The sequence below is a fragment of the Trachypithecus francoisi genome, unplaced genomic scaffold, assembly GCF_009764315.1.
Source record: "Trachypithecus francoisi isolate TF-2019V2 unplaced genomic scaffold, Tfra_2.0 Lachesis_group13, whole genome shotgun sequence".
Classification (NCBI taxonomy): domain Eukaryota; kingdom Metazoa; phylum Chordata; class Mammalia; order Primates; family Cercopithecidae; genus Trachypithecus; species Trachypithecus francoisi.
In genome coordinates this window covers 32,909,562-32,928,769 of record NW_022681458.1, presented here as the reverse complement: position 1 = coordinate 32,928,769, position 19,208 = coordinate 32,909,562, and the positions used below count along the sequence as shown (strand labels likewise).

Below are 19,208 nucleotides of genomic sequence, written 5' to 3'. Positions count from 1 at the left end.
TTCTTTTTTGAGATGGAGTCTTGCTCTGCTGCCCAGGCTGGAGTGCAGTGGTGTGATCTTGGCTCACTACAACCTCTGCCTCTCAGGTTCAAGTGATTCTTCTGCCTCAGCCTCCCGAGTAGCTGGGACTACAGACGTGCACCAACACGCCTGGCTAATTTTTGTATTTTTAGTAGAGATGGGTTTTCACCGTATTGGCCAGGCTGGTCTTGGAACTCCTGACCTTGTGATCCGCCTGCCTTGGCCTCCCAAAGCCACTATCCATTTTTTTATACAAGTTTCCCAGAGTGCTATTTTTAAAAATAAAAATATGATCAAGTCCCTTATTTCTTAAATGTCTTCACTGGCTCCCTAATCATTTACAAGATAATATATATATAATGACTAAACTCCTTAGCATGTGCATAGATAGAATATATTCTCTAATATTCCTTAATTCTTCCTTTAGTTCCCTCTTTGGTCCTCTTTCCTTTCACTGCAGGATCTACATTTTACTATTTACTTACCTATTTCCACCATGGTAAACTTTTTAAGAGCAGAAAATTTTTTCAGATGACACTCCTATGGCTAGGATGTAGCATGGTGCTTGGCATCCAATAAACAGAAACGCAGAATAATAGTCATTAGCACTTAATTTTAATTAAAATCAACAGTTCAGGATAAGATAAGGACCAGAATAGTGTTTAATATCAACTTCTGAGAAATCACATTTACAGAAAAGAAATAAAACAGGCCAGCAGAAGTCCAAAAAAGATGCAGCTTACATTATTGCACTTGGATGAAATATGCTATATTTAGAGTAGCATGATATTCAGGCCAGGCCATGGGAGAAAGAGACAAATGGAGAGGACGAACCTCCAGGTAGTATTTATTCCGGATTCCAAACTCTCCTGCAGCCTAAACAATATTTAGTCTATTGGAAACATTCAGCAAGCTCTTTACAAAAATGACTGCAGTATCTTCAACACATTTGAGTTGCACTCATACTTTGTTCCAGTCACGTGCAAGTTTAACAGCTCTACCTCACAAAACGGGACATCTGTGACACCAGAACCTCCCTGTGCCCAAGGTCATGAACAGGAGGGGAAGGGAGTGAATTTCTACTTTATGCATATTTTAGGGAACAATACTGTGCTATCATTTACCCTTTTGAGCAATCTTGATTTTGGTCATTTATAATTAGAACATGAGAAAAAGTGACAGTGAATACAAATCAGTACTAACCAAAGTCCGAGGCTGGTACTAGAAAATAAAATTTTAAAAAAAGTCCCTTGCCACATTCACAAAGGTGGCAATAACTGTATATATAAGAAAAAGGCTGTAAACTTATAGAAAAGATAAACTCTGACTTCTAAACAAATTACAAAATTGATTTTGCCTTTATCCTTGAGTGTAATACAGAAAAATGTAAACCTATAGACCTAGTTACCAAAAGACACTTATCCTCCTCAGCCCAGTTATGAACTTAAAGTTTGGCCTGAGCTAGTTTGATCTTCAAGTTTTCTCCAAGTTTGTCCATGAACTCAAATGTATTCAAGTAGTCAGAACGTTGCACACTAACGGGGGAGGAAAAAAAAGAAAATTTAGTTTGTCTCTGATATGGTAGCAGGTAGCGGTAAAGTCCTAGAAATGCTACTTAAAATAGTATTCTCTTTGTTTCTGGAAGAAAACGCATTCACGTTAGTAAGCTACAAAATTTATAGACAATGACTATGTTCAAGGTTCCTGGGGCTGACCCAGGCTTAGTACTCAGGCTCTCTAGGCAACCTGCAGTAGAGACTCATCCACACATACTCAGTTAGGTTTCTTGCTATGTAGCTTTGAGGGTGAAATTATCACGGAGTTTCAGTTCAGACTAATGCTGCTGAGATCAAAATCATCCCACTTCTTCCTCATTCTTAAACATAACAAAACTTATTCAGGGCATAGCCAAACCTTTACCCACCTTCCCACAAACCGTTACATGTCCTTAAAAAAGGATATGTTATTACTTCTATCAGTGTCTTAAGGAAAACAAAAACGGGCCAGGCCTGGTGGCTCACACCTATAATCCCAGCACTTTGGGAGGCCAAGGCGGGCAGATCACAAGGTCAACAGATGGAGACCATCCTGGCTAACAGTGAAACCCTGTCTCTACTAAAAATGCAAAAAAAAAAAAAAAAAAAAAAAATTAGCTGGGCGTGGTGGCACGCACCTGAAGTCCCAGTTACTTGGGAGGCTGAGGCAGGAGAATCGCTTGAACCCGGGAGGCAGAGGTTGCAGTGAGCTGAGATCACGCCACTGCACTCCAGCCTGCGCGGAGCAAGACTGTGTCTCAATAGAGAGAAAAAAAAAGGAAAAACAAAAGACAATAGACTGGATAACATAATCCTGCTGACAAGTGCCTATTAAATAGGCTACAAAGGTATTCCACTGATAAGACCATTTCAAACACTGCAATCTTGCTGAAAATTTAAATTAAGAAATATGCAGTGATCAAGTATATCCCCATTATGGGGTATACTGATCCTACCTGGGACCTCTGTGGATGCACTGGTTGAGATATGGAGCCAATCCCTCCAGGATACTGGCTACCATGTTCTCAGAAAAATGCTCAGTAAACATATGGGCTGTCAAATATTTGCCCAAATATTGGTTACAGATACTTAAGGGACTATGATCAATTGCACACCTTAAACTTGTGCTGCTCACTTTTCTCATCGGTAAGTTAAAGAAAATAAAGGTGTAGAATAAAATAGCCTCTGAAGTACCTTTGTTTCTATTTGTCTATAATCTGCTTCTTAAAATTAAATAGAATTTTTCATTCAATGATTGTCAACTAGATAGGATGTCAGCAAATTACAGCCCAGCACATGAACCAAATCGAGCCTGGTTTCGAACATAAGAGTTGATTGGGGTGTTGCCACACCATTTGATTCTGTATTGTCTATGACTGCTTTTCTGCTACAATGGCAGAGGCAAAGTTGAGTAGTTGTATAGTTGCAAAAAGACCGTATGTCCTACAAAGCCTGAAACGTTCACTATCTGACAATTTACAGATAATGTCTGCTGACTCCCGAACTAGATGATGAATAACAATTTATATAATTCCAGAAAGCACTGATGCTCTGAGCCCAATGAGGATAAGTGTTAATTTGACCACAGACACTAGGGCATCTTATACTTACTTGGGTAAACCTTTGATGCAAGCGGCCAAGTCCTTGGTCATGAAGCCAGCCTCAATTGTCTCAATACAGACTTCTTCCAAAGCATTTGCAAAGAAGGCAAGTTCTTTATTGTTATCAAGCTTTGCTCTGTGGGCTAACCCTCTGGTCCAGGCAAAAATGGAAGCTAAAAGGGGGGGAAAATACCCAACACTCCCATCATTCTAGTTACAGAGGTTTCCAAATGTCTCATAGTTCCCAAAAACAGAATAGTTTTTTGTTTAGGTGACAGACTTCTTTAGATACTAACAACATGGACCAGAAGTTTTAGGAAAGTTAGAAATATTTTACCAAATAGAAACTTTAAGAAAACACATTTTCATGGCATGGTACTAGTGCTTGAAACTTAAGGCATTTTCTAATTTGAAAAAGGTCACATTCTTTTCTATCTCTTGTCTATATTGGTCTCCTTTTTCCAGGTTGTAATCTCTTTTTAAAGTGCTATCTTTGAAACTGGTTGAAAGGATCTATCCATGAAACTGGTTGAAAGGATCTATCCATGTGACTTTTAAATTTGTAGCCTTATGTGACATTTCACTGCACCACGGGTAAAGGAAAATGCTTGTTGATAATTCTCTGTAACCTATGTTCTCCCACAAAACAGAAAAGCATATATTGTATATTTTAAGAAGCATATTCAAATAGATCTTATTAGTAGAACAGATCAGCTACTTAGTGATCACTTTGCACACAAAACACTGAGCAGGCAAGGCAACACATCTGAGCTGCTTTGGAGATATCCTTTGGAGAGCACTCTCTGGTGAGAAATCAATGTAAACACCATCTTACCAATGGGATTGGTGGACGTCTCCTGTCCTTTCTGGTACATGCGGTAGTGACGGGTTACAGTCCCGTGGGCAGCCTCTGCTTCTACTGTCTTGCCATCTGGACAAACCAGCACACTGGTCATCATGCCGAGAGAGCCATACCCTGTAAGTAGCGGAGCATGAAGCATTGGGTCCAACTGCATGAAGAGCACTGAGTCTCTCAGAAATGAGAGCATGAATGACTCTATCTTGATAGGTCTTGGTAAGCAAAGTAAACATGAGCACATGGAATCACCAATAATTCTGCCTTTCAGAAGGCAGGATCCCTGCTCCAGATGTCAAAGCCAATGGATCTGGAAAGGCTGCATTTTCCCCTCACTTATCTCAGGGGTACCTACTCCTTGATGGAGGGCTCAGGGTCCAACTGCCTGCATTCCACTCTAGTTCTATGACTTCATAGCTATTGCGGCTCAGTTTTCTTATCTGTAAAATGGGAGTAATAATAGCACCTACTTCACTAGGTTGCTGTGGGATTAGATAAATATACATATATTCATAAATATATATGAAAACAATATATATATAGTCCTTAGAATAGTACTGGACACAGTGAGAGCTCAATCTATTACTGTTATTCTTATGTGCAATGCTCTGCTGTTCTGGGGAAATAAAGATGGATGAGAGCTGTCTCCTACCCTCAAGCTGCTCATACACTTGCTGGGACTGGGAAGAGAAGGCAGGTAAACACAGGATCGGTTTGATCCAAGAACATCCCAGTTGCCCTTTCTTGCTCTCTTTCATACCCCCAATACAACAATTCTCTTCTGTAATTTCTTATTGAAAGAACCACATTACAACTCTTATATCTATATAATTGATTTTCTTCTTTTCTCCATTTTTGCTACCTCCCAACATCAACTGTGAAGTTAATAATCAACCACGGAGTCATCACAAAGCAACAACACTCCTTCCCCTGTTGCATTCAGTACAAATGATTGTGAGGATGTAGAGAAACAGAAGCAGGGTAAGGAGAATTATGTAACTCATTTATCTGACATAAAAGTTAACTTTAACCAGGTTGATCTACTCATTTTCAAACTGAGAGGAGATGCTTAACACTGATAAGAGAATGAAAAAGTAGTACTTCTTGGGAAAAACAAACATAATTAAAGTTAACAAACATTCATCTGGGGAGATTCAAGTTCACACAGCTACCATGGGCAGCTGAAACTGAAGGGCAACTTGGCGCTGAGGAAACCAGGTGCTGTGTTTCTGTTGATTTGGCCCTTACCCCATGCATGAAACTTCTCCTGGAATTTCTGTAAACAGTCCTAGGGTTCTTTGCTCAATTTATTTGTGTATAAGCTAAGTAGTAAACAAAAACCCTTGTATTTCGTTGTTGTTGTTGAGACAAGAGTCCTGCTCTGTTGCCCAGACTGCATCTCAGCTCACTGCAACCTCTGCTTCCCAGGTTCAAGAAATTCTCATGCCTCTGCCACCTGAGTGGCTGGGACTATAGGCATGTGACTGCACCTGGCTAATTTTTTTTTTTTTTTTTAAAGTAGAGATTGAATTTTGCTATGTTGGCCAGGCTGGTCTCGAACTCCTGGCCTCAAGTGATCCACTGCCTTGGCCTCTCAAAGTGTTGGGATTACAGGCATGAGCCACTGTGCCCGGCCAAACACATTTGTTTTATATTCTACTAGAACAGCAGCTGGCAGAGGGACATGAGTAGGTCCTGCTGCTAGATAAATGAGCTTTGCAGGCACCAAAGCTTGGTTATGACATGATCAGGCTCCTCACTTTATCCCTCCTTGCCTGAGTGCCCTGGTTTTTTACATTTTCACCAAAGGACAAGGAGGGCAGGGAAAGGGAGTGATTTTTCAGATCAGGTAGGCTTTAAAACTTCAAGTGGGGAAAAGGGTTACCAGAGAACAACTGTGTTAACATCTAAGGCTGGAGCCAAGAGTGTCAATCCACGCATTTACTTCCCATGTGGTCTTGAGTAAATCACTTCTCTACTCTGAGCTTCATTTCCTTAGCTGTCAGATAAGACAGTGGACCTGGAGTTTTAACATTCCATGATTTTACAACAAAGGACTACAAAACTCCCCTCCCCAAATTAGCGAACTACCCTGGAATGACCCAGTTCTTACAGGCCAGGCTCCACCTCCGTACCTTGGGCCACAGAGTCCGACTGCACGTCACCATCATAGTTTTTACAGGCCCAGATGAAGCCTCCCTCTGATTTCATAGCTTGGGCCACCATGTCATCAATGAGCCTATGCTCATACCAGATCTTTTGGGCTTCAAATTGGGACTTGTACTGCCTAGGAAATAAGAGAGAAAAGAGAATAATAATAAAATTGATTTTGTTACGGATATCATCTGTTTGTCCCAAAGAGAAGATAGGACACACAAGAAGCAGCATATATTTTAGTAGAAGCAGCAGAAACTCAGGAATCTGACAGATATTGGCTCAAATCCCAGCCCAATCATTTTCTAGCTGTAAAACTCAATTTGACCATCTGTAAGAACAATTTTACCCACCTTGCAGGGAAGCTGTGAGAATTAAGTGAGACAGTAGAGTATCCCAATGACTACTTCACTTTTCAGTTTTCATTATACTATAGATCAGATTCTTGAGATTCAGCTTATTTTAAAAATGTATTTTTGAAAAGGCTGTTCTACTGCATGGTGTCATTCAGGAAACTAAAACATATTCTGGACAGTTTCTGGGCTTGGTATAGATGGGCAGCAGGAGGAGGAATCAAAATGACTCAGGAACATTTTGGCCTGAACACTTGCACCTAAAGAGACTTACGCCAGTCTTAAATATTAACACATGCTCACCTCCTGTGCTGTGGAAGCCAGTGTTGTTATAAACTTAGACTTAAGCTCAAATGACTCCACTAAAACAGAGTTTTAAATTCTAACAATGGGCTTCAGAAAGAATGGAAATGGGTCTGATGTAGAAACTGCCACATGAAAAATTAGAACTTCCTATCACTAACAGGGTACTTTTATTTAAACATTAAAGAACCTGGCTCTGAAAAAAATTCATGTGGGGCCCTTATTTAAGAACATGTTTATCTTCTAAAAGCAACTCTGAGTGGTTGTGTTTCACTCCTGCTAAACCTCAGCTTTGCCCTTATCTTTAAGAGACAGTGATGATTTTCACTCAATTTTCCCAGAATCATAGGGGCAGGGAGATACATACTCTATATGACAAATGTCAGCTTACTTGAGAACAAGGAAAATGTTAAAAAAGAACTATAGTTACTTGTCATATATCTCCTGAAAGATGTCTTTAAAACGCCCATCATATTTCTTCAGAATAGTGTTTTTGGTGCTCAGATACAAAGGCCAACCCTTAGACAGAGCCATTTGGAAGGAACTGTGTGCAAAATCTTCAATGGACTTATCTTGATTATACATCCCCATGGCAACACCACCACCCTCTGTAGAGGAGAAACCAATGAGAGGAAAAAAAGGGAGAAGAATAAATGTAGTGTAGTTGTAATAAGGCTAAAGTTACCTATCACAACCAAATGACCTACTTCTCAGCTCTCACATCTGAGACTAGACTTCAGAAGTCCCAGACAGGTTTCCAACCTGAATATTCTACAAATTTCTGAGGCATATAATGAGTTAAAAGCCAGTTCTAGATAAGGACATTCTAACTTGCTTTGGAAGTACAATAGAAATGAAAAAACATACAGTCTTTAAAATCCTGAAGATGCAGAAATACCAAAAACTGGTATGAAGCAGAAATACATGTAAGAAAAGGCAAATATTTTTGAAACTTCTTCTACATACTGATATGGTTTGGGTATTTGTCCCTTCCAAATCTCATGTTGAAATGTGATTCCCAATGTTGGAGGTGGGGCCCGGTGGGAGGTGATTGGAACATGGGGTTGGATCTCTTATGCATGGCTTAGCACCATCCCCTTTGGTGCTTATGTGAGTTCTTGCTCAGTTAATTCACTTGAAATTTGGTTGTTTAAAAGAGTCTGGGACCTCCCCCTTCTCTTTCTCTTGCTATGTGATACACCTATTGTCTGTTCACCTTCTGCCAAGATTGGAAGCTTCCTGAGGCCCTCACCAGGAACAGGTGTGGAAGCCAGGCTTGCATAGCCTGCAGAACCATGAGCCAATTAAACCTCTTTTCTTTATAACTTATGCAGCCTCAGGTACTTCTTTATAGCAACGCAAGAATGGACAAACATACCTACCTTTACAATTCTCAACATCTATTTTAAACCTTAGGGGTACACTCAATCCTCAGTTATTGAGAAAAACTTGCATTTCAAATACTGAATGAAAATTCTTATAATCTCCTGGAGGATACGGAGCACTCCTACTATAGTTGGTAGAAATAAGTAGAAATAATTATGCTACGTGTAATCACCATGTTTTACAACTCTTATTGAATTCTGTTATTAAAGATAGAACTTGAATCCATGCCAACGCTCAGGGTTAACTTGGGTTCAGGGTGAAAGGTGCCGAAACCTGCAGAACCAGATTCCAATAAACAATATTATTTGGAAGAGGCAAGAAAAACAAAAGCTAGGTGAGCGTTGGGTTTTTTTGTTTGTGTGAGTGCTTTCAACAACTTCAGTAGTGAAGGAAAAGGGCCCACTAATAGTTTCAACAACTTTTGGGTGGGATTTGCCATCAAAGGGAGCAGGGTAGCTGGGAAAGAAAAGGCAAAAAGCAAATGTTCCACTTTCACAGGATAAATACCCAGAAGGGCAAGAAGAAAACTTCAGCAAATATATAATGCAACCTCTTCCAGATACAAACCCTATCACAGCAAAGGGCAGGATTATATGCCAGGTGATTTGAGAATATTAATATTTAATGTATATAATTCATACACAACAGATTTCTGCCAATCTTCTCTCTGTGCTTTAAGATAAATGCATAATTATCTCCTTGTCTTTGCCTAAAGGCATTTCCAATTAAGTGGCTAACCCTTTTGTGCCTTTAATCATGCCACAGGAAGGCATGGAAGCAAATTACTTTTTTATGTCAGGTTTCGGGTTTTGCAAAAACACTGTAGATTCAGATTATATTTTTAGGCAGCCACATAACTAACTTTAAAAAAGCAATAAAAATGTTATCTAAATCATTTGTTTAAAATAAAAAGATGAAGCTTATGCTACAGTCATACATACCTTCAAAGTTATGTACCAGGTATGTCACCTTTTGGGTTCCGTCACTTGGTGTGTAGGTTATCTCCACTTTTCCAGGGCCAGGAACAACAAAATCAGTTGCTCTGTACTATGTAGGGGGGAAAAAGGTATAAAGAAAAAAAAAATACCCTAGCAGGAATTATAAGGAAAATATTCATACAATATAGACCTAGAAGACACCTAGACAAATAGGGCAGTATGTCAAACTACCTTTTTTTTTTTTTTTTTTAGGAGATGTGGATGAAGAGGTCCAGAAGTTCCCCCAAATCAATAAATATTTATTAGGTGCCTATATGATGTACAGGAAAGTTTTCTGAGCACTGATCTGGAGAGGACAGAGAATAACATAAGCCACTTTCCTCTAGGAAGTTTACAACTCAATAAAGACATATACAAGTGAAAAGCAATATAAGAGCTTTCAAATGCTAAAAGAGGGTATAGACCTCCCCAAAAAAGACTATAGGATGACAGAAGAAAAGAGGTGACCATGGCATGGAAGCCAGGGAAGTCTCCCTAGAGGGTGATGATAACAATACTAGTTGTAATACTGAGGTAGTTAATGCTTTGTCCTTACTCTATGCCAGATGCTTTAAGTGCTTAACTTGCATCATCTCATTTGATTCTTACATCAGCCTTACAAGGAGGGAACTATGATATAGTACAAATACTGCATCCAGGGTCAAAGGACTTGAGGTCTGGTCCTTACTTAGGCCATCGGAGCTCGGTCTCTCATGGTATCATTGTTACTAGTGTTATAGGACTTGTTCATATGGAGCAATCAAATCATTCTGGGAGCAGCTACAATGGGATGATGATGATTTTTAGGAAAGGGCTGTTCAAGGACAGACACCTCCCTTATGGGCCTCAGTTACTGAGTGGAATAATATGCCTGGCATATACTAGACATCCAGAAGTCTTTGCTGCATTGTATCTTCTTCAATGACTTGAATCAGATACTTGCAGAGTTAGGTACCAGCAGGCGCTGGCCATATCTATATGTGTACAGAAATACTAATAACAGGCTGGGCGTGGTGGGTCACGCCTGTAATCCCAGCACTTTGGGAGGCCGAGGCGGGCGGATCACAAGCTCAGCAGATCGAGACCATCCTGGCTAACACGGTGAAACCCCGTCTCTACTAAAAATACAAAAAATTAGCTGGGTGTGGTGGCGGGCGCCTGTAGTCCCAGCTACTCAGGAGGCTGAGGCAGGAGAATGGCGTGAACCCGGGAGGCGGAGCTTGCAGTGAGCCGAGATTGTGCCACTGTACTCCTGCCTGGGCGACAGAGCAAGACTCCGTCTCGGGGCGGGGGGAAAAAAAAGGAATACTAAATACAGTTGGTAGAAGAACAGCTAACAATGAAGATGAAATACCTACTTTACACAGAAAATTGTTGACATATAAAGTCTGTAAAGTAAATATGAGTGGTAATTTATTACTATTTCTGAAAAGGGAGAAACTGAGGCACCAAAGCACTATAAATGCATTGTATAGGTTTATGTATATTTAAACAGTCTGTGAATCAACCTGAGGTTTGAAATTCTCTTTCTGGACTTTAATAAATACAATGGCCATTTTTACAAATATTTTGATGCCAAAATAATTAAAAACAAAACAAAACAGAAACAAAGGAAGGCCGGGTGTGGTGGCTCACGCCTGTAATCCCAGCACTTTGGGAGGCAGAGTCAGGCAGATCACGAGGTCAGGAGTTTGAGACCAGCCTGACCAACATGGTGAAACCCCGTCCCTACTAAAAACACAAAAATTAGCCAGGTGTGGTGGCGGGTGCCTGTAATCCCCAGCTACTTAGCAGGCTGAGGCAGGAGAATTGCTTAACCCAGGAGACGGAGCTTGTAGTGAGCCAAGATCACGCCACTGTACTCCAGCCTGGGCGACAGAGCGAGACTGTCTCAAAAACAAAACACAAAAAGGATACACACACAAAAAAGGCACGACTGAGCCTGAAAGAATCTAGGGTGACGTTTGCAAGATTAGCGAGTTTGCACCACTGCCATCTACCTTCCCTTGCCTGGGCCCCTGGGAGCTATTTCTGAAGGCTCTGGCCAGGATGAAAGGATAGTTTTAGCCACAGGGTGGAACAAAGTTAACTGATTCCTCAAGGACTAAACTGTTTACCCTCAACACACTGTTTTCAATGATGGCTACATTAAAACCTCTGGGTTTCAACATCAGAGATTCCTGTTTTTAAGGTCCTTTTAAGACATAAACTACTTTCTGTGAAAGTCTGAAACCTCAGTTTCAACACTGAACTTTGATTTTGTTTACTTGGCAGTTTTTTGCTTAATTTGGCAACAAGCCTACTGGTACAGAAGTAAAGAAGCAATACTGTTTTTCCAGGCAGGAAGGAATGCTTTAGTAAGGCTGCTTTCAACTACCGAGTCAGTTTTTTTTTTTCTTTTTCTTTTTTGAGACAGGGTCTTGCTCTGTTGTGTAGGCAGTGGTGTGATCATAGCTCATAGCTGTAACCTTGAACTCCTGGGCTTAAGGGATCCTCAGGCCTCAGCCTCCCAAATAGCTGGGACTATAGGCACATGCCACTCCACTCAGCATTGCCTACTCACTTTAAATATGAATAAACAACAAAACTGGCTCTTCCATGAGCCATTGATGTAATTATTGAAATACTTTTCATTTTTGTAGAGACAGGGTTCTACTATATTGTCCAGGCTAGTCTCAAACTCCTGGCCTCAAGCAGTCCTTCCAACTTGGCCTCCAACGTGCTAGGATTACAGATGTGAACGATGGTACCCAGCCAGTTTTTTCTTTTATGCATGATGGGATCATGTTTAATACAATCTTTGGTGGTTCTCAAGTTTGCATATTAGATTCACCTGGGGAGCTTTAAAATGACTAAACCCCATGGAATTCAGATTTCAATTTGTGTAGGGTGGTACTCAACATTGGAACTAAAACAAAGAAACAAATCAAGCAAAGCAAAACAAAACCACCAAAAAAACTTGTAGGGGGATCCTATTGTGCAGCCAGTGTTGAAAACCACAGATCTGGTTGAACCATATGAAATTACAAACATAAAAATGGCAATATCCTATGGTATAACTGAATAAAAGGATAAAGGAAAAAAAAACAGTATGTTTGAAAAAATGTGTGTAAATATACAGTTATACATATATGCATTGATCAATTTTGTACCTTGCTTAATGGGTGTAGATACCAAAAGATAAGAATAAAACACATATAAGTTGGAAAGTCTGGGCCATGAAAAAAGAACATGGAAAATCAAATTATTGCCAACATGACTTACTTGATCCCCGTAAGCATGACGACCTATGATGATAGGTTTTACCCATCCACTCACAAGCCGGGGGATATTTTTGCAGATAATGGCTTCTCTGAAGACTGTGCCACCCAGAATATTTCGTATGGTGCCATTTGGTGATTTCCACATTTGTTTCAACTTGAACTCCTCAACCCTCTTCTCATCAGGAGTGATAGTGGCACACTTGACACCAACATTATACTTCTTTATAGCTTCTGCAGCATCCTTGGTGACCTGGTCGTTGGTGGCATCACGATTCTCTATGCCTAAATCATAGCTGGAAAGAGAAAAATTAGAAGCAAAATTTTTCAGACAAACGGATAGTTATAACCTGTAACTGCAGTGATGGCATATAGAGCCCCCTATGCAGAAAGTGAAGGCTCCAAGTATACCAAAATCTGCCAAGTTTTAGCATTAGCATACCCTAAACACAGAACATGGGTGCCAACTAAAAAGAGAACTAAGAGTGGCTAGACTGCTGGGCTGCCCCTCCTCTTGTAATGGGAAGCTGTCTATCAGGAAACTGAATGGAAACCAACAAACTCTGCCCTTTGCCTCCTGTTTTTCAACAGATAGAGGAAATAACGGCCTGGTTTCTCTCCATATAATTAGTATAATTAAGTGTAAGCCTAAGAGCCACCTTTTTCCCTTAGTAAATATTGTTCTTTAAAAACAAAAGGGGGTGGGAGGGCTTAAAGGATTTTTTGTATTTTGACATTAAAGTGGTAGGAGGTAAAGATGTGACAGTTGATGCCAAAAATGCTAATGGCTCCTTCATTAATGCCAGTCATAAAATTAGCCTTTCCCTAATTATTATTATTATTTTTTGAGATGAGTCTTGTTTTGCTGCCTAGGCTGGAGTGCAGTGGCATGATCTCGGCTCACTCAACCTCTGCCTCCTGGGTTCAACTGATTCTCCCACCTCAGCCTCCCAAGCCGCTGGGACTACAGGCATGCGCCACCACGCCCAGCTAATTATCTAATTCTTGAGCAAGTGCTTGTTCTGGAAACAAGCCTACAGTTTATTGGGTAAGTAATGGAATCATCATGGTTTTGTATATACCAGAGAGTTATAGCTTAATATACACCAACACTAAGACTGCAGGTCATTCAGAGCTGAAAGAATGTTGGTTGTCCAGGGAACATAGAAAATGACTGCAAAGGTTTACTTGAAGCATGTAACAATTTGTTAAAATGCAAGAAAACAAAATAATGTAACAATGTATTCTGTTCTCCAAAGATTTAAAGAAAAGTTTTTCAGCTCTTAAAACTTGCTGAACTATTATGCCTCTAGATTTCTTTTTGGTTTCCTTATCTTCCTTTCTTAGATCTCCTACCCAACTCATGATGCAAACAAAGAGATGGTAATCTTGACTTATTTCCAGATAAAAATAATTCCCAGCTGCTTCGACTTTAGATAATTCATATAAATCTAGCAAAGTCATGTCCTTTGTTATCTTCTTACACAGGAAATGCTGATCCAATCCCAACTCCAACAGGAGGTATGATCAGTAATTTTCAAGTTCCTAGGAACCATTTCTCATGAGGAGAATCTACTACCAGCAAATTAGTAGATTTTTTGCTTGTCTTCTTAACATTTCTAACAAGATAAGAAAGGAAGGAACAAATTACCGGGACCACTGTCCAGCCTACATAAAACAAACTATCTGCTCCATTCTCCTCAAAAAGAACCAGTGATAATCATAGCAATTTTGGAAAAATTTAAAACTTGTTTGAGCCTCCAAAAATTATCTAGTCTGCAGCCACCAACTTTTTTCCTCCTACTCATAGTGACTCCCCTTTAAAACTCCTCATGATTCTACACTAAAGAGGCTCAAAGCATCTCTGCAGCCATTATAAGGACAAGAACCCTGCCAGTTCACCTACTGTCATGTAAAGTCCTGAAAAAGGAGTTCCTAAAATGCTGTTATTTAACCTAGTTGGAAGATGTTTTTATGCCTGATTTCTTATATGTTTGGTTGACTTCTGCAAGCATTTATATCTCACCATGATTTCAATATAGACATCAGCAGCTTAGGTTTAGAATAATTAAAAAGTATGTTTAATGACATTATGTGAATTAAATGTCTCCACTCAATCAGGTCCTTAGGACAAATTTTGATGACTAATTCTGGGCTGAGGCAAACACACTTAGAGTTGCCAATAGTTTGGCTGAAATGTGTTGCTCAATATTTTACTATGCCAGTCTTCAGCCACTTTACCCTTTAAAAAATTCTATCTCTACCTAAAGATAGAAAGAATAGAAGCAAGTTTATAAAAAACACAGCGAAAAAAATGAGAGAATTACATAGACTTTTGCATCTGTCCCCAAGCACTTTACACGCAGGGCAAAGAGACACAGGATTGAAGGGAACTTTTGCTGGAAAGGAGGGGTTCAATTAAATAACTTCATGAATTCTTTCTGCACTACAATTATATGAAAAGGGCAAAAGGTGAGGAATGAAAAGGAAACAGGTCCATTGACTAAGCAGAGTGATAGAAAATTGAGTTTGAAATGACAAAACTGTGTTAACTGCATTTAGTTTACTGTTTCTTACATCCTCTCTTATTTCCCTTTTCTCAATACATTGTACTACTCTTTGCCACTGCTTTATTACACATAAAATCTTCACAGGAAACAGAAGGTTAGAAGAATCTGAAAATCATTCTTTCCCTTATAATTCTTGACTTTTAGATGATAAATCAAGTTTTTCTAGCAGTATGTTAAAATTAAAATAGAAGATTCATCTGAATATATTTAGGCTTAAAACAAACCTTATTCACAAAACATAGCTATATCTATATTAAAAAAGCTAACTTCACCTCAAAATAATTCAGATTACATTTTTTTTTTTTCCTATTTCTCCGTCCCTTTTCTTTTTCTTTTTTTTTAAAGTGATGGGGTCTCACTCTGTTGCCCAGGTTGGACTTGAATTCCTGGCCTTGAGGGATCCTCCTGCCTCTCCCTTCTAAGTAGCTGCGACTTCAGGTGTGTACCACCATGCCCAGCCAGATTATACTTTCTGAGTTTGCTACACGGAGGGGTAACTCATTTACCTATGTAGATCCAATTCCACATAGGGAAAAATGAGTTTCTCTTTAATCAATTCCCAAATGATTCGTGTCATTTCATCTCCTTGCAGCTCTACCACAGAACCGCCACTGATTTTTTTGGACATTTTGACTTCAATAAACCTAAAAAGAAAAAAATACATGCCTTGTCATTTATTTCATTATAATTGGGAAACTAAATATATAAACAACGTGGTGACTACTAAAAGAACAATTCATGCAATTCAATTTATGTGCAGTTGAGGTAACAGCGATTCTATTTACCATTAGAATTGAGTATCTTCTCTGTACAAAGTATTGTATTATGTTTCACATGTGGTGTCTGAGCTAGCCCTCATAACAATCCTAAAAAACGGACATCATTTTCCCATTTTACTTTGTTAAAGGAAAAAGAGCTTTCCCAAGGCCACCTAGCTGGAGCGTGGGAGAGCCTGACTCTATAACATGCCCTTCATAATGCAATCATTATGCTCAACTGCTGGTTTGTCTTGTGAAATGAGATTATTTCCACAATCTCATGTTTATCAAACACTTCAGCACAGCTCATCATTTTACTGGGCTCTCAAGATGAGCAGAGTGGTGAGTGCTAGTATTTCCCCTCTTTTAAGAAGCTGTTTTTGTTATTTAATAAAAATAACTAGCCATGAGGAGATTCAACTGGTTCTTGTGACCCATATTTAGGGAAACTTTAAGTGTAAAGGCGAGATGAAGAATTCCCGGTGGAACGGTTTTCCTAGAGATAACTCAGACATTTGAGATGTGGGGCTAAATAGAACAAAGTGATTTCTCAATTAGAAGAATCTCTATACAGTAGTGCCACTGCCCAGGACCAAAGTATGTCCCTGTCATCTTCTTCTGGCTGTTCACAGGCAAGGGTAAGCTGCTAGTGAGTGTGACAGGACAATCTGTGCATTGTCCTAGGAAGACAGCACTTTAAGGATAGGGTGGTAGCATATACAAATCAATCTGATTCTCAGAAAGTGCAAGGGTGGACCCTTTGGAAGAAATGAAACTGTGAGGCTTCAATGAAGACCATGTCCCAACTTGTCCCTAGAGGCAAAAGAAGCCCTGAGCCTGCTAAAAGTTATCTATTCCTTCTAATGATGCTCTAATCGAAACTCTTTTTTAATCCAACAACACAGCTACAAATTGCTTTTATTCTCTTAAGGACTAAAAAAGTCAAGAGAATTGACTTAAAAAATTTATTAGATAAGAGACCTAAAATAATCTTTCTTTAAAAATTGAGCTAAAGTAATTTGGTCTTTAAATAAAAATATAATGATTAGTAGACAGTAAGCCTGTTTCTCGACAAGCCTGGATGTATTTCCAATCCCCAGGCCCATTTTCACTTTCCAAATTTGCAATTCTAGAATTTTTCTTACTAGTGTTTAGGAGATTCCTTTGGGGAACCTTCTGGAACTGAACTAGACTAAAAGAAATGAACAGAATGGTGTGGATGAGCCAATTACTTCCCATCTGTAACGTCAAGTATAATTTGTAGTACAGCTGAAAGCATATGATTCAGTTCATGTTTGATTCCACTGTCACACTGATCCTTATTTTAAAACAAAGCAAAAAAGGAGGCAGTGAACTTATCTGTTCCTGATACTACACTTCCATGGCCATGCCCCATATAGTATGATGCAACAGTCATGACATGGCAATTTATCACTGATGGCAAATACAGTTAATAGAGGTCAAATATTGTACCTAAAATGAAAAGACTGATATCTTTTTAGTTCACTACTTCCTTCTCAGTTAAAGCAACTGTATTCTCTGCAATAATCTTTCTTTATCTCATAATGCATACTTCAAACGCTTCAGGTTTTCCTCACATTACTTAGCCATGACATTTTTACCATCTTTTAAGTAAAACAGTGAAGCTTTTTTGTTACTACCACGTGGAACATAATTGTATTTCTTCTGGATCTGATTTCTGTGGGATGGGCTCGAGGCCCCACTGGACTGACTTCTCCACCTTTGTTGCCCCTCAAGATTTTGTCTCCACCCCAACCCCAACCCCAACTTCAGAAGGAAGGGCTGTTCCAAGACCAACAGGCCCCAGCTCATTTACTCTTAAAGTAGCTGAATCCTATCTCCTAACATACTTGTGCAATTCCAGAAAATAAACCTGAAATAACAATACAGAATAGTTTAATGAAAAAAAGAGCCATTTAATATTATTTTCATCAACCTCAAATTTTTGGCCAGATTGTTTTTTGCCGCGTTCATGAACTACAATAATTTCTGGGCGAAAATGTTCTCTTGCAGAGAAGGCACTGGATTAAAAGAAACAAGCAAGCTGTTGGAATTCGTTGTTGGAAACATTCCTTACTCACTCCCTTGCAGTGCCTCGGCCTGCCCCCAAGACCAGTTAAACACTGTACTGCCACATCAAAGAAAGTACAGAAGGGAGGAAATTGCTAATTCTCACCTTGACAGTGAATGAATTTATCACCCCAGTTCCTCCCAGTCTTGCAGACTCAACTGAATGTAGTTTATCTCCTAAAACAAAACAAGGAATAGAAAGTGTTAACATACAGAACACTCACAGGAGAATTTGGCTGTTTTTAATACCTGCCAGACAGCCCAGTTTATCTGGTTTCAAGTACAGTGCTGAGTGTATTCGGAGGCACAAAGGCCAGTTTTAGGCCCCGCAGGCACTTCCCAAATAAAGGTCACGGGAGCACAATTCTCTCTGAGTGTCCCCGCTTCGCTGCCCGTTAGCAGGTCTTGGGGGTTTGCACGTCCTTGCTCTTGGCCTGCACCCGTCCTTATGGCCGTTGTGCAACAGGGCTGTAACCACAGCTGGATCGGTACCTCCTTCCAGGTCTCCACGCCCGCCCCTCCCCTCCCCTCACTGGTGCTGGGACCTTTTAAACTCCACGCACCCGGAACTGGCGGGGGTGTTTCCCCCAGCCCCCTCTGGCCCCGTGTGGCCTAGCGACCCCTCGGAAGGCCGCTGGAGCTCCGCCCCCCCCACGCCCCCTGGCGGGCGCGAGGGATCGGCCTCAGGGCTATTCCCCGCCGCCTGAGTTCCCTGCAGACGCCCGTCTTCGGCTTAACAGCCTTCTTTGCATCCAGCCCGCAGCTGCTGCACGTTTTCTTCCTCCTACACTCCAGGCTTAGTCTTCTACATGCATTCTTGCAATCTCCACCCCTCGATTGTCCAACTTAAGTGCAGACATGATTTTCCCCTTGTCATTGCATCCAACTTCCCCACCGCCCAATTTCTTCCTCCCATGCCCAAAAGCAGGCCTTCTGCATATCCAAGCATCCAGCATCCCCTCCTACCCCTTTTTCTTTTCCCATTCTCAATACCTGGATTTTTTCCCTTCTTTGCCCGCAGGCCTCGACTCCCTCCACACCCAAGATCTGCGCTTTCTTCCTTTACCCCATTCCTGCCTTCTGGGGAATTAGAACCACCCCACCACAGCCAGGGACCGGGGCCGCCCCTCGGAGCCAGAGGTTACCTGCCGGGATGATATGCTGGCGAGGAGTTGGGGCGCCACAGCCGCTCACAAGCTCAGACTCACAAACACAGCCTGGCAATTCCAAACCGGACTCCCAGTGCCTCGGCTTCTGAAGTAGACTGCAGAAACCCGGGACCATAGGGCGGGTCCGAGCTTTTCCTCTTCCCGGCTTTGTCCCCTCCCAGGCCCCGCCTCCTC

The 19,208-nt window shown here is 40.6% G+C and overlaps 1 protein-coding gene across 2 annotated transcripts; it reads right to left on the bottom strand.

Annotated features, from left to right (window-relative positions):
- Positions 1 to 619: 619 nt before the first annotated feature.
- IDH1 (isocitrate dehydrogenase (NADP(+)) 1) lies at positions 620 to 19,208 on the bottom strand. 2 transcript variants are annotated; one of them, XM_033230490.1, is made up of 10 exons: positions 19,011 to 19,208; positions 17,972 to 18,042; positions 15,523 to 15,660; positions 12,451 to 12,742; positions 9,151 to 9,256; positions 7,254 to 7,431; positions 6,149 to 6,300; positions 3,993 to 4,133; positions 3,168 to 3,330; positions 620 to 1,556 (listed from the first exon to the last, which is right to left on the bottom strand). In XM_033230490.1, exons 3-10 carry the CDS (start codon positions 15,642 to 15,644, stop codon positions 1,466 to 1,468), a joined length of 1,245 nt encoding a protein of 414 aa, XP_033086381.1. In that variant the 5' UTR covers positions 15,645 to 15,660; positions 17,972 to 18,042; positions 19,011 to 19,208; the 3' UTR covers positions 620 to 1,465. The 2 variants fall into 2 exon arrangements, with proteins under 2 accessions (XP_033086381.1, XP_033086382.1); XM_033230491.1 differs by lacking the exon at positions 19,011 to 19,208 and adding an exon at positions 18,429 to 18,447 and having other exon boundaries at positions 623 to 1,556.

Excerpts from the sequence above, each read along its gene's own strand:
- IDH1 (XM_033230490.1), bottom strand. The coding sequence starts at position 15,644 with ATGTCCAAAAAAATCAGTGGCGGTTCTGTGGTAGAGCTGCAAGGAGAT. Across the intron at positions 12,743-15,522 it reads GTGGAATTGGATCTACATAG|CTATGATTTAGGCATAGAGA; the intron begins GTAAATGAGTTA and ends TTCTCTTTCCAG. Across the intron at positions 7,432-9,150 it reads CCTGGTACATAACTTTGAAG|AGGGTGGTGGTGTTGCCATG; the intron begins GTATGTATGACT and ends TCTCCTCTACAG.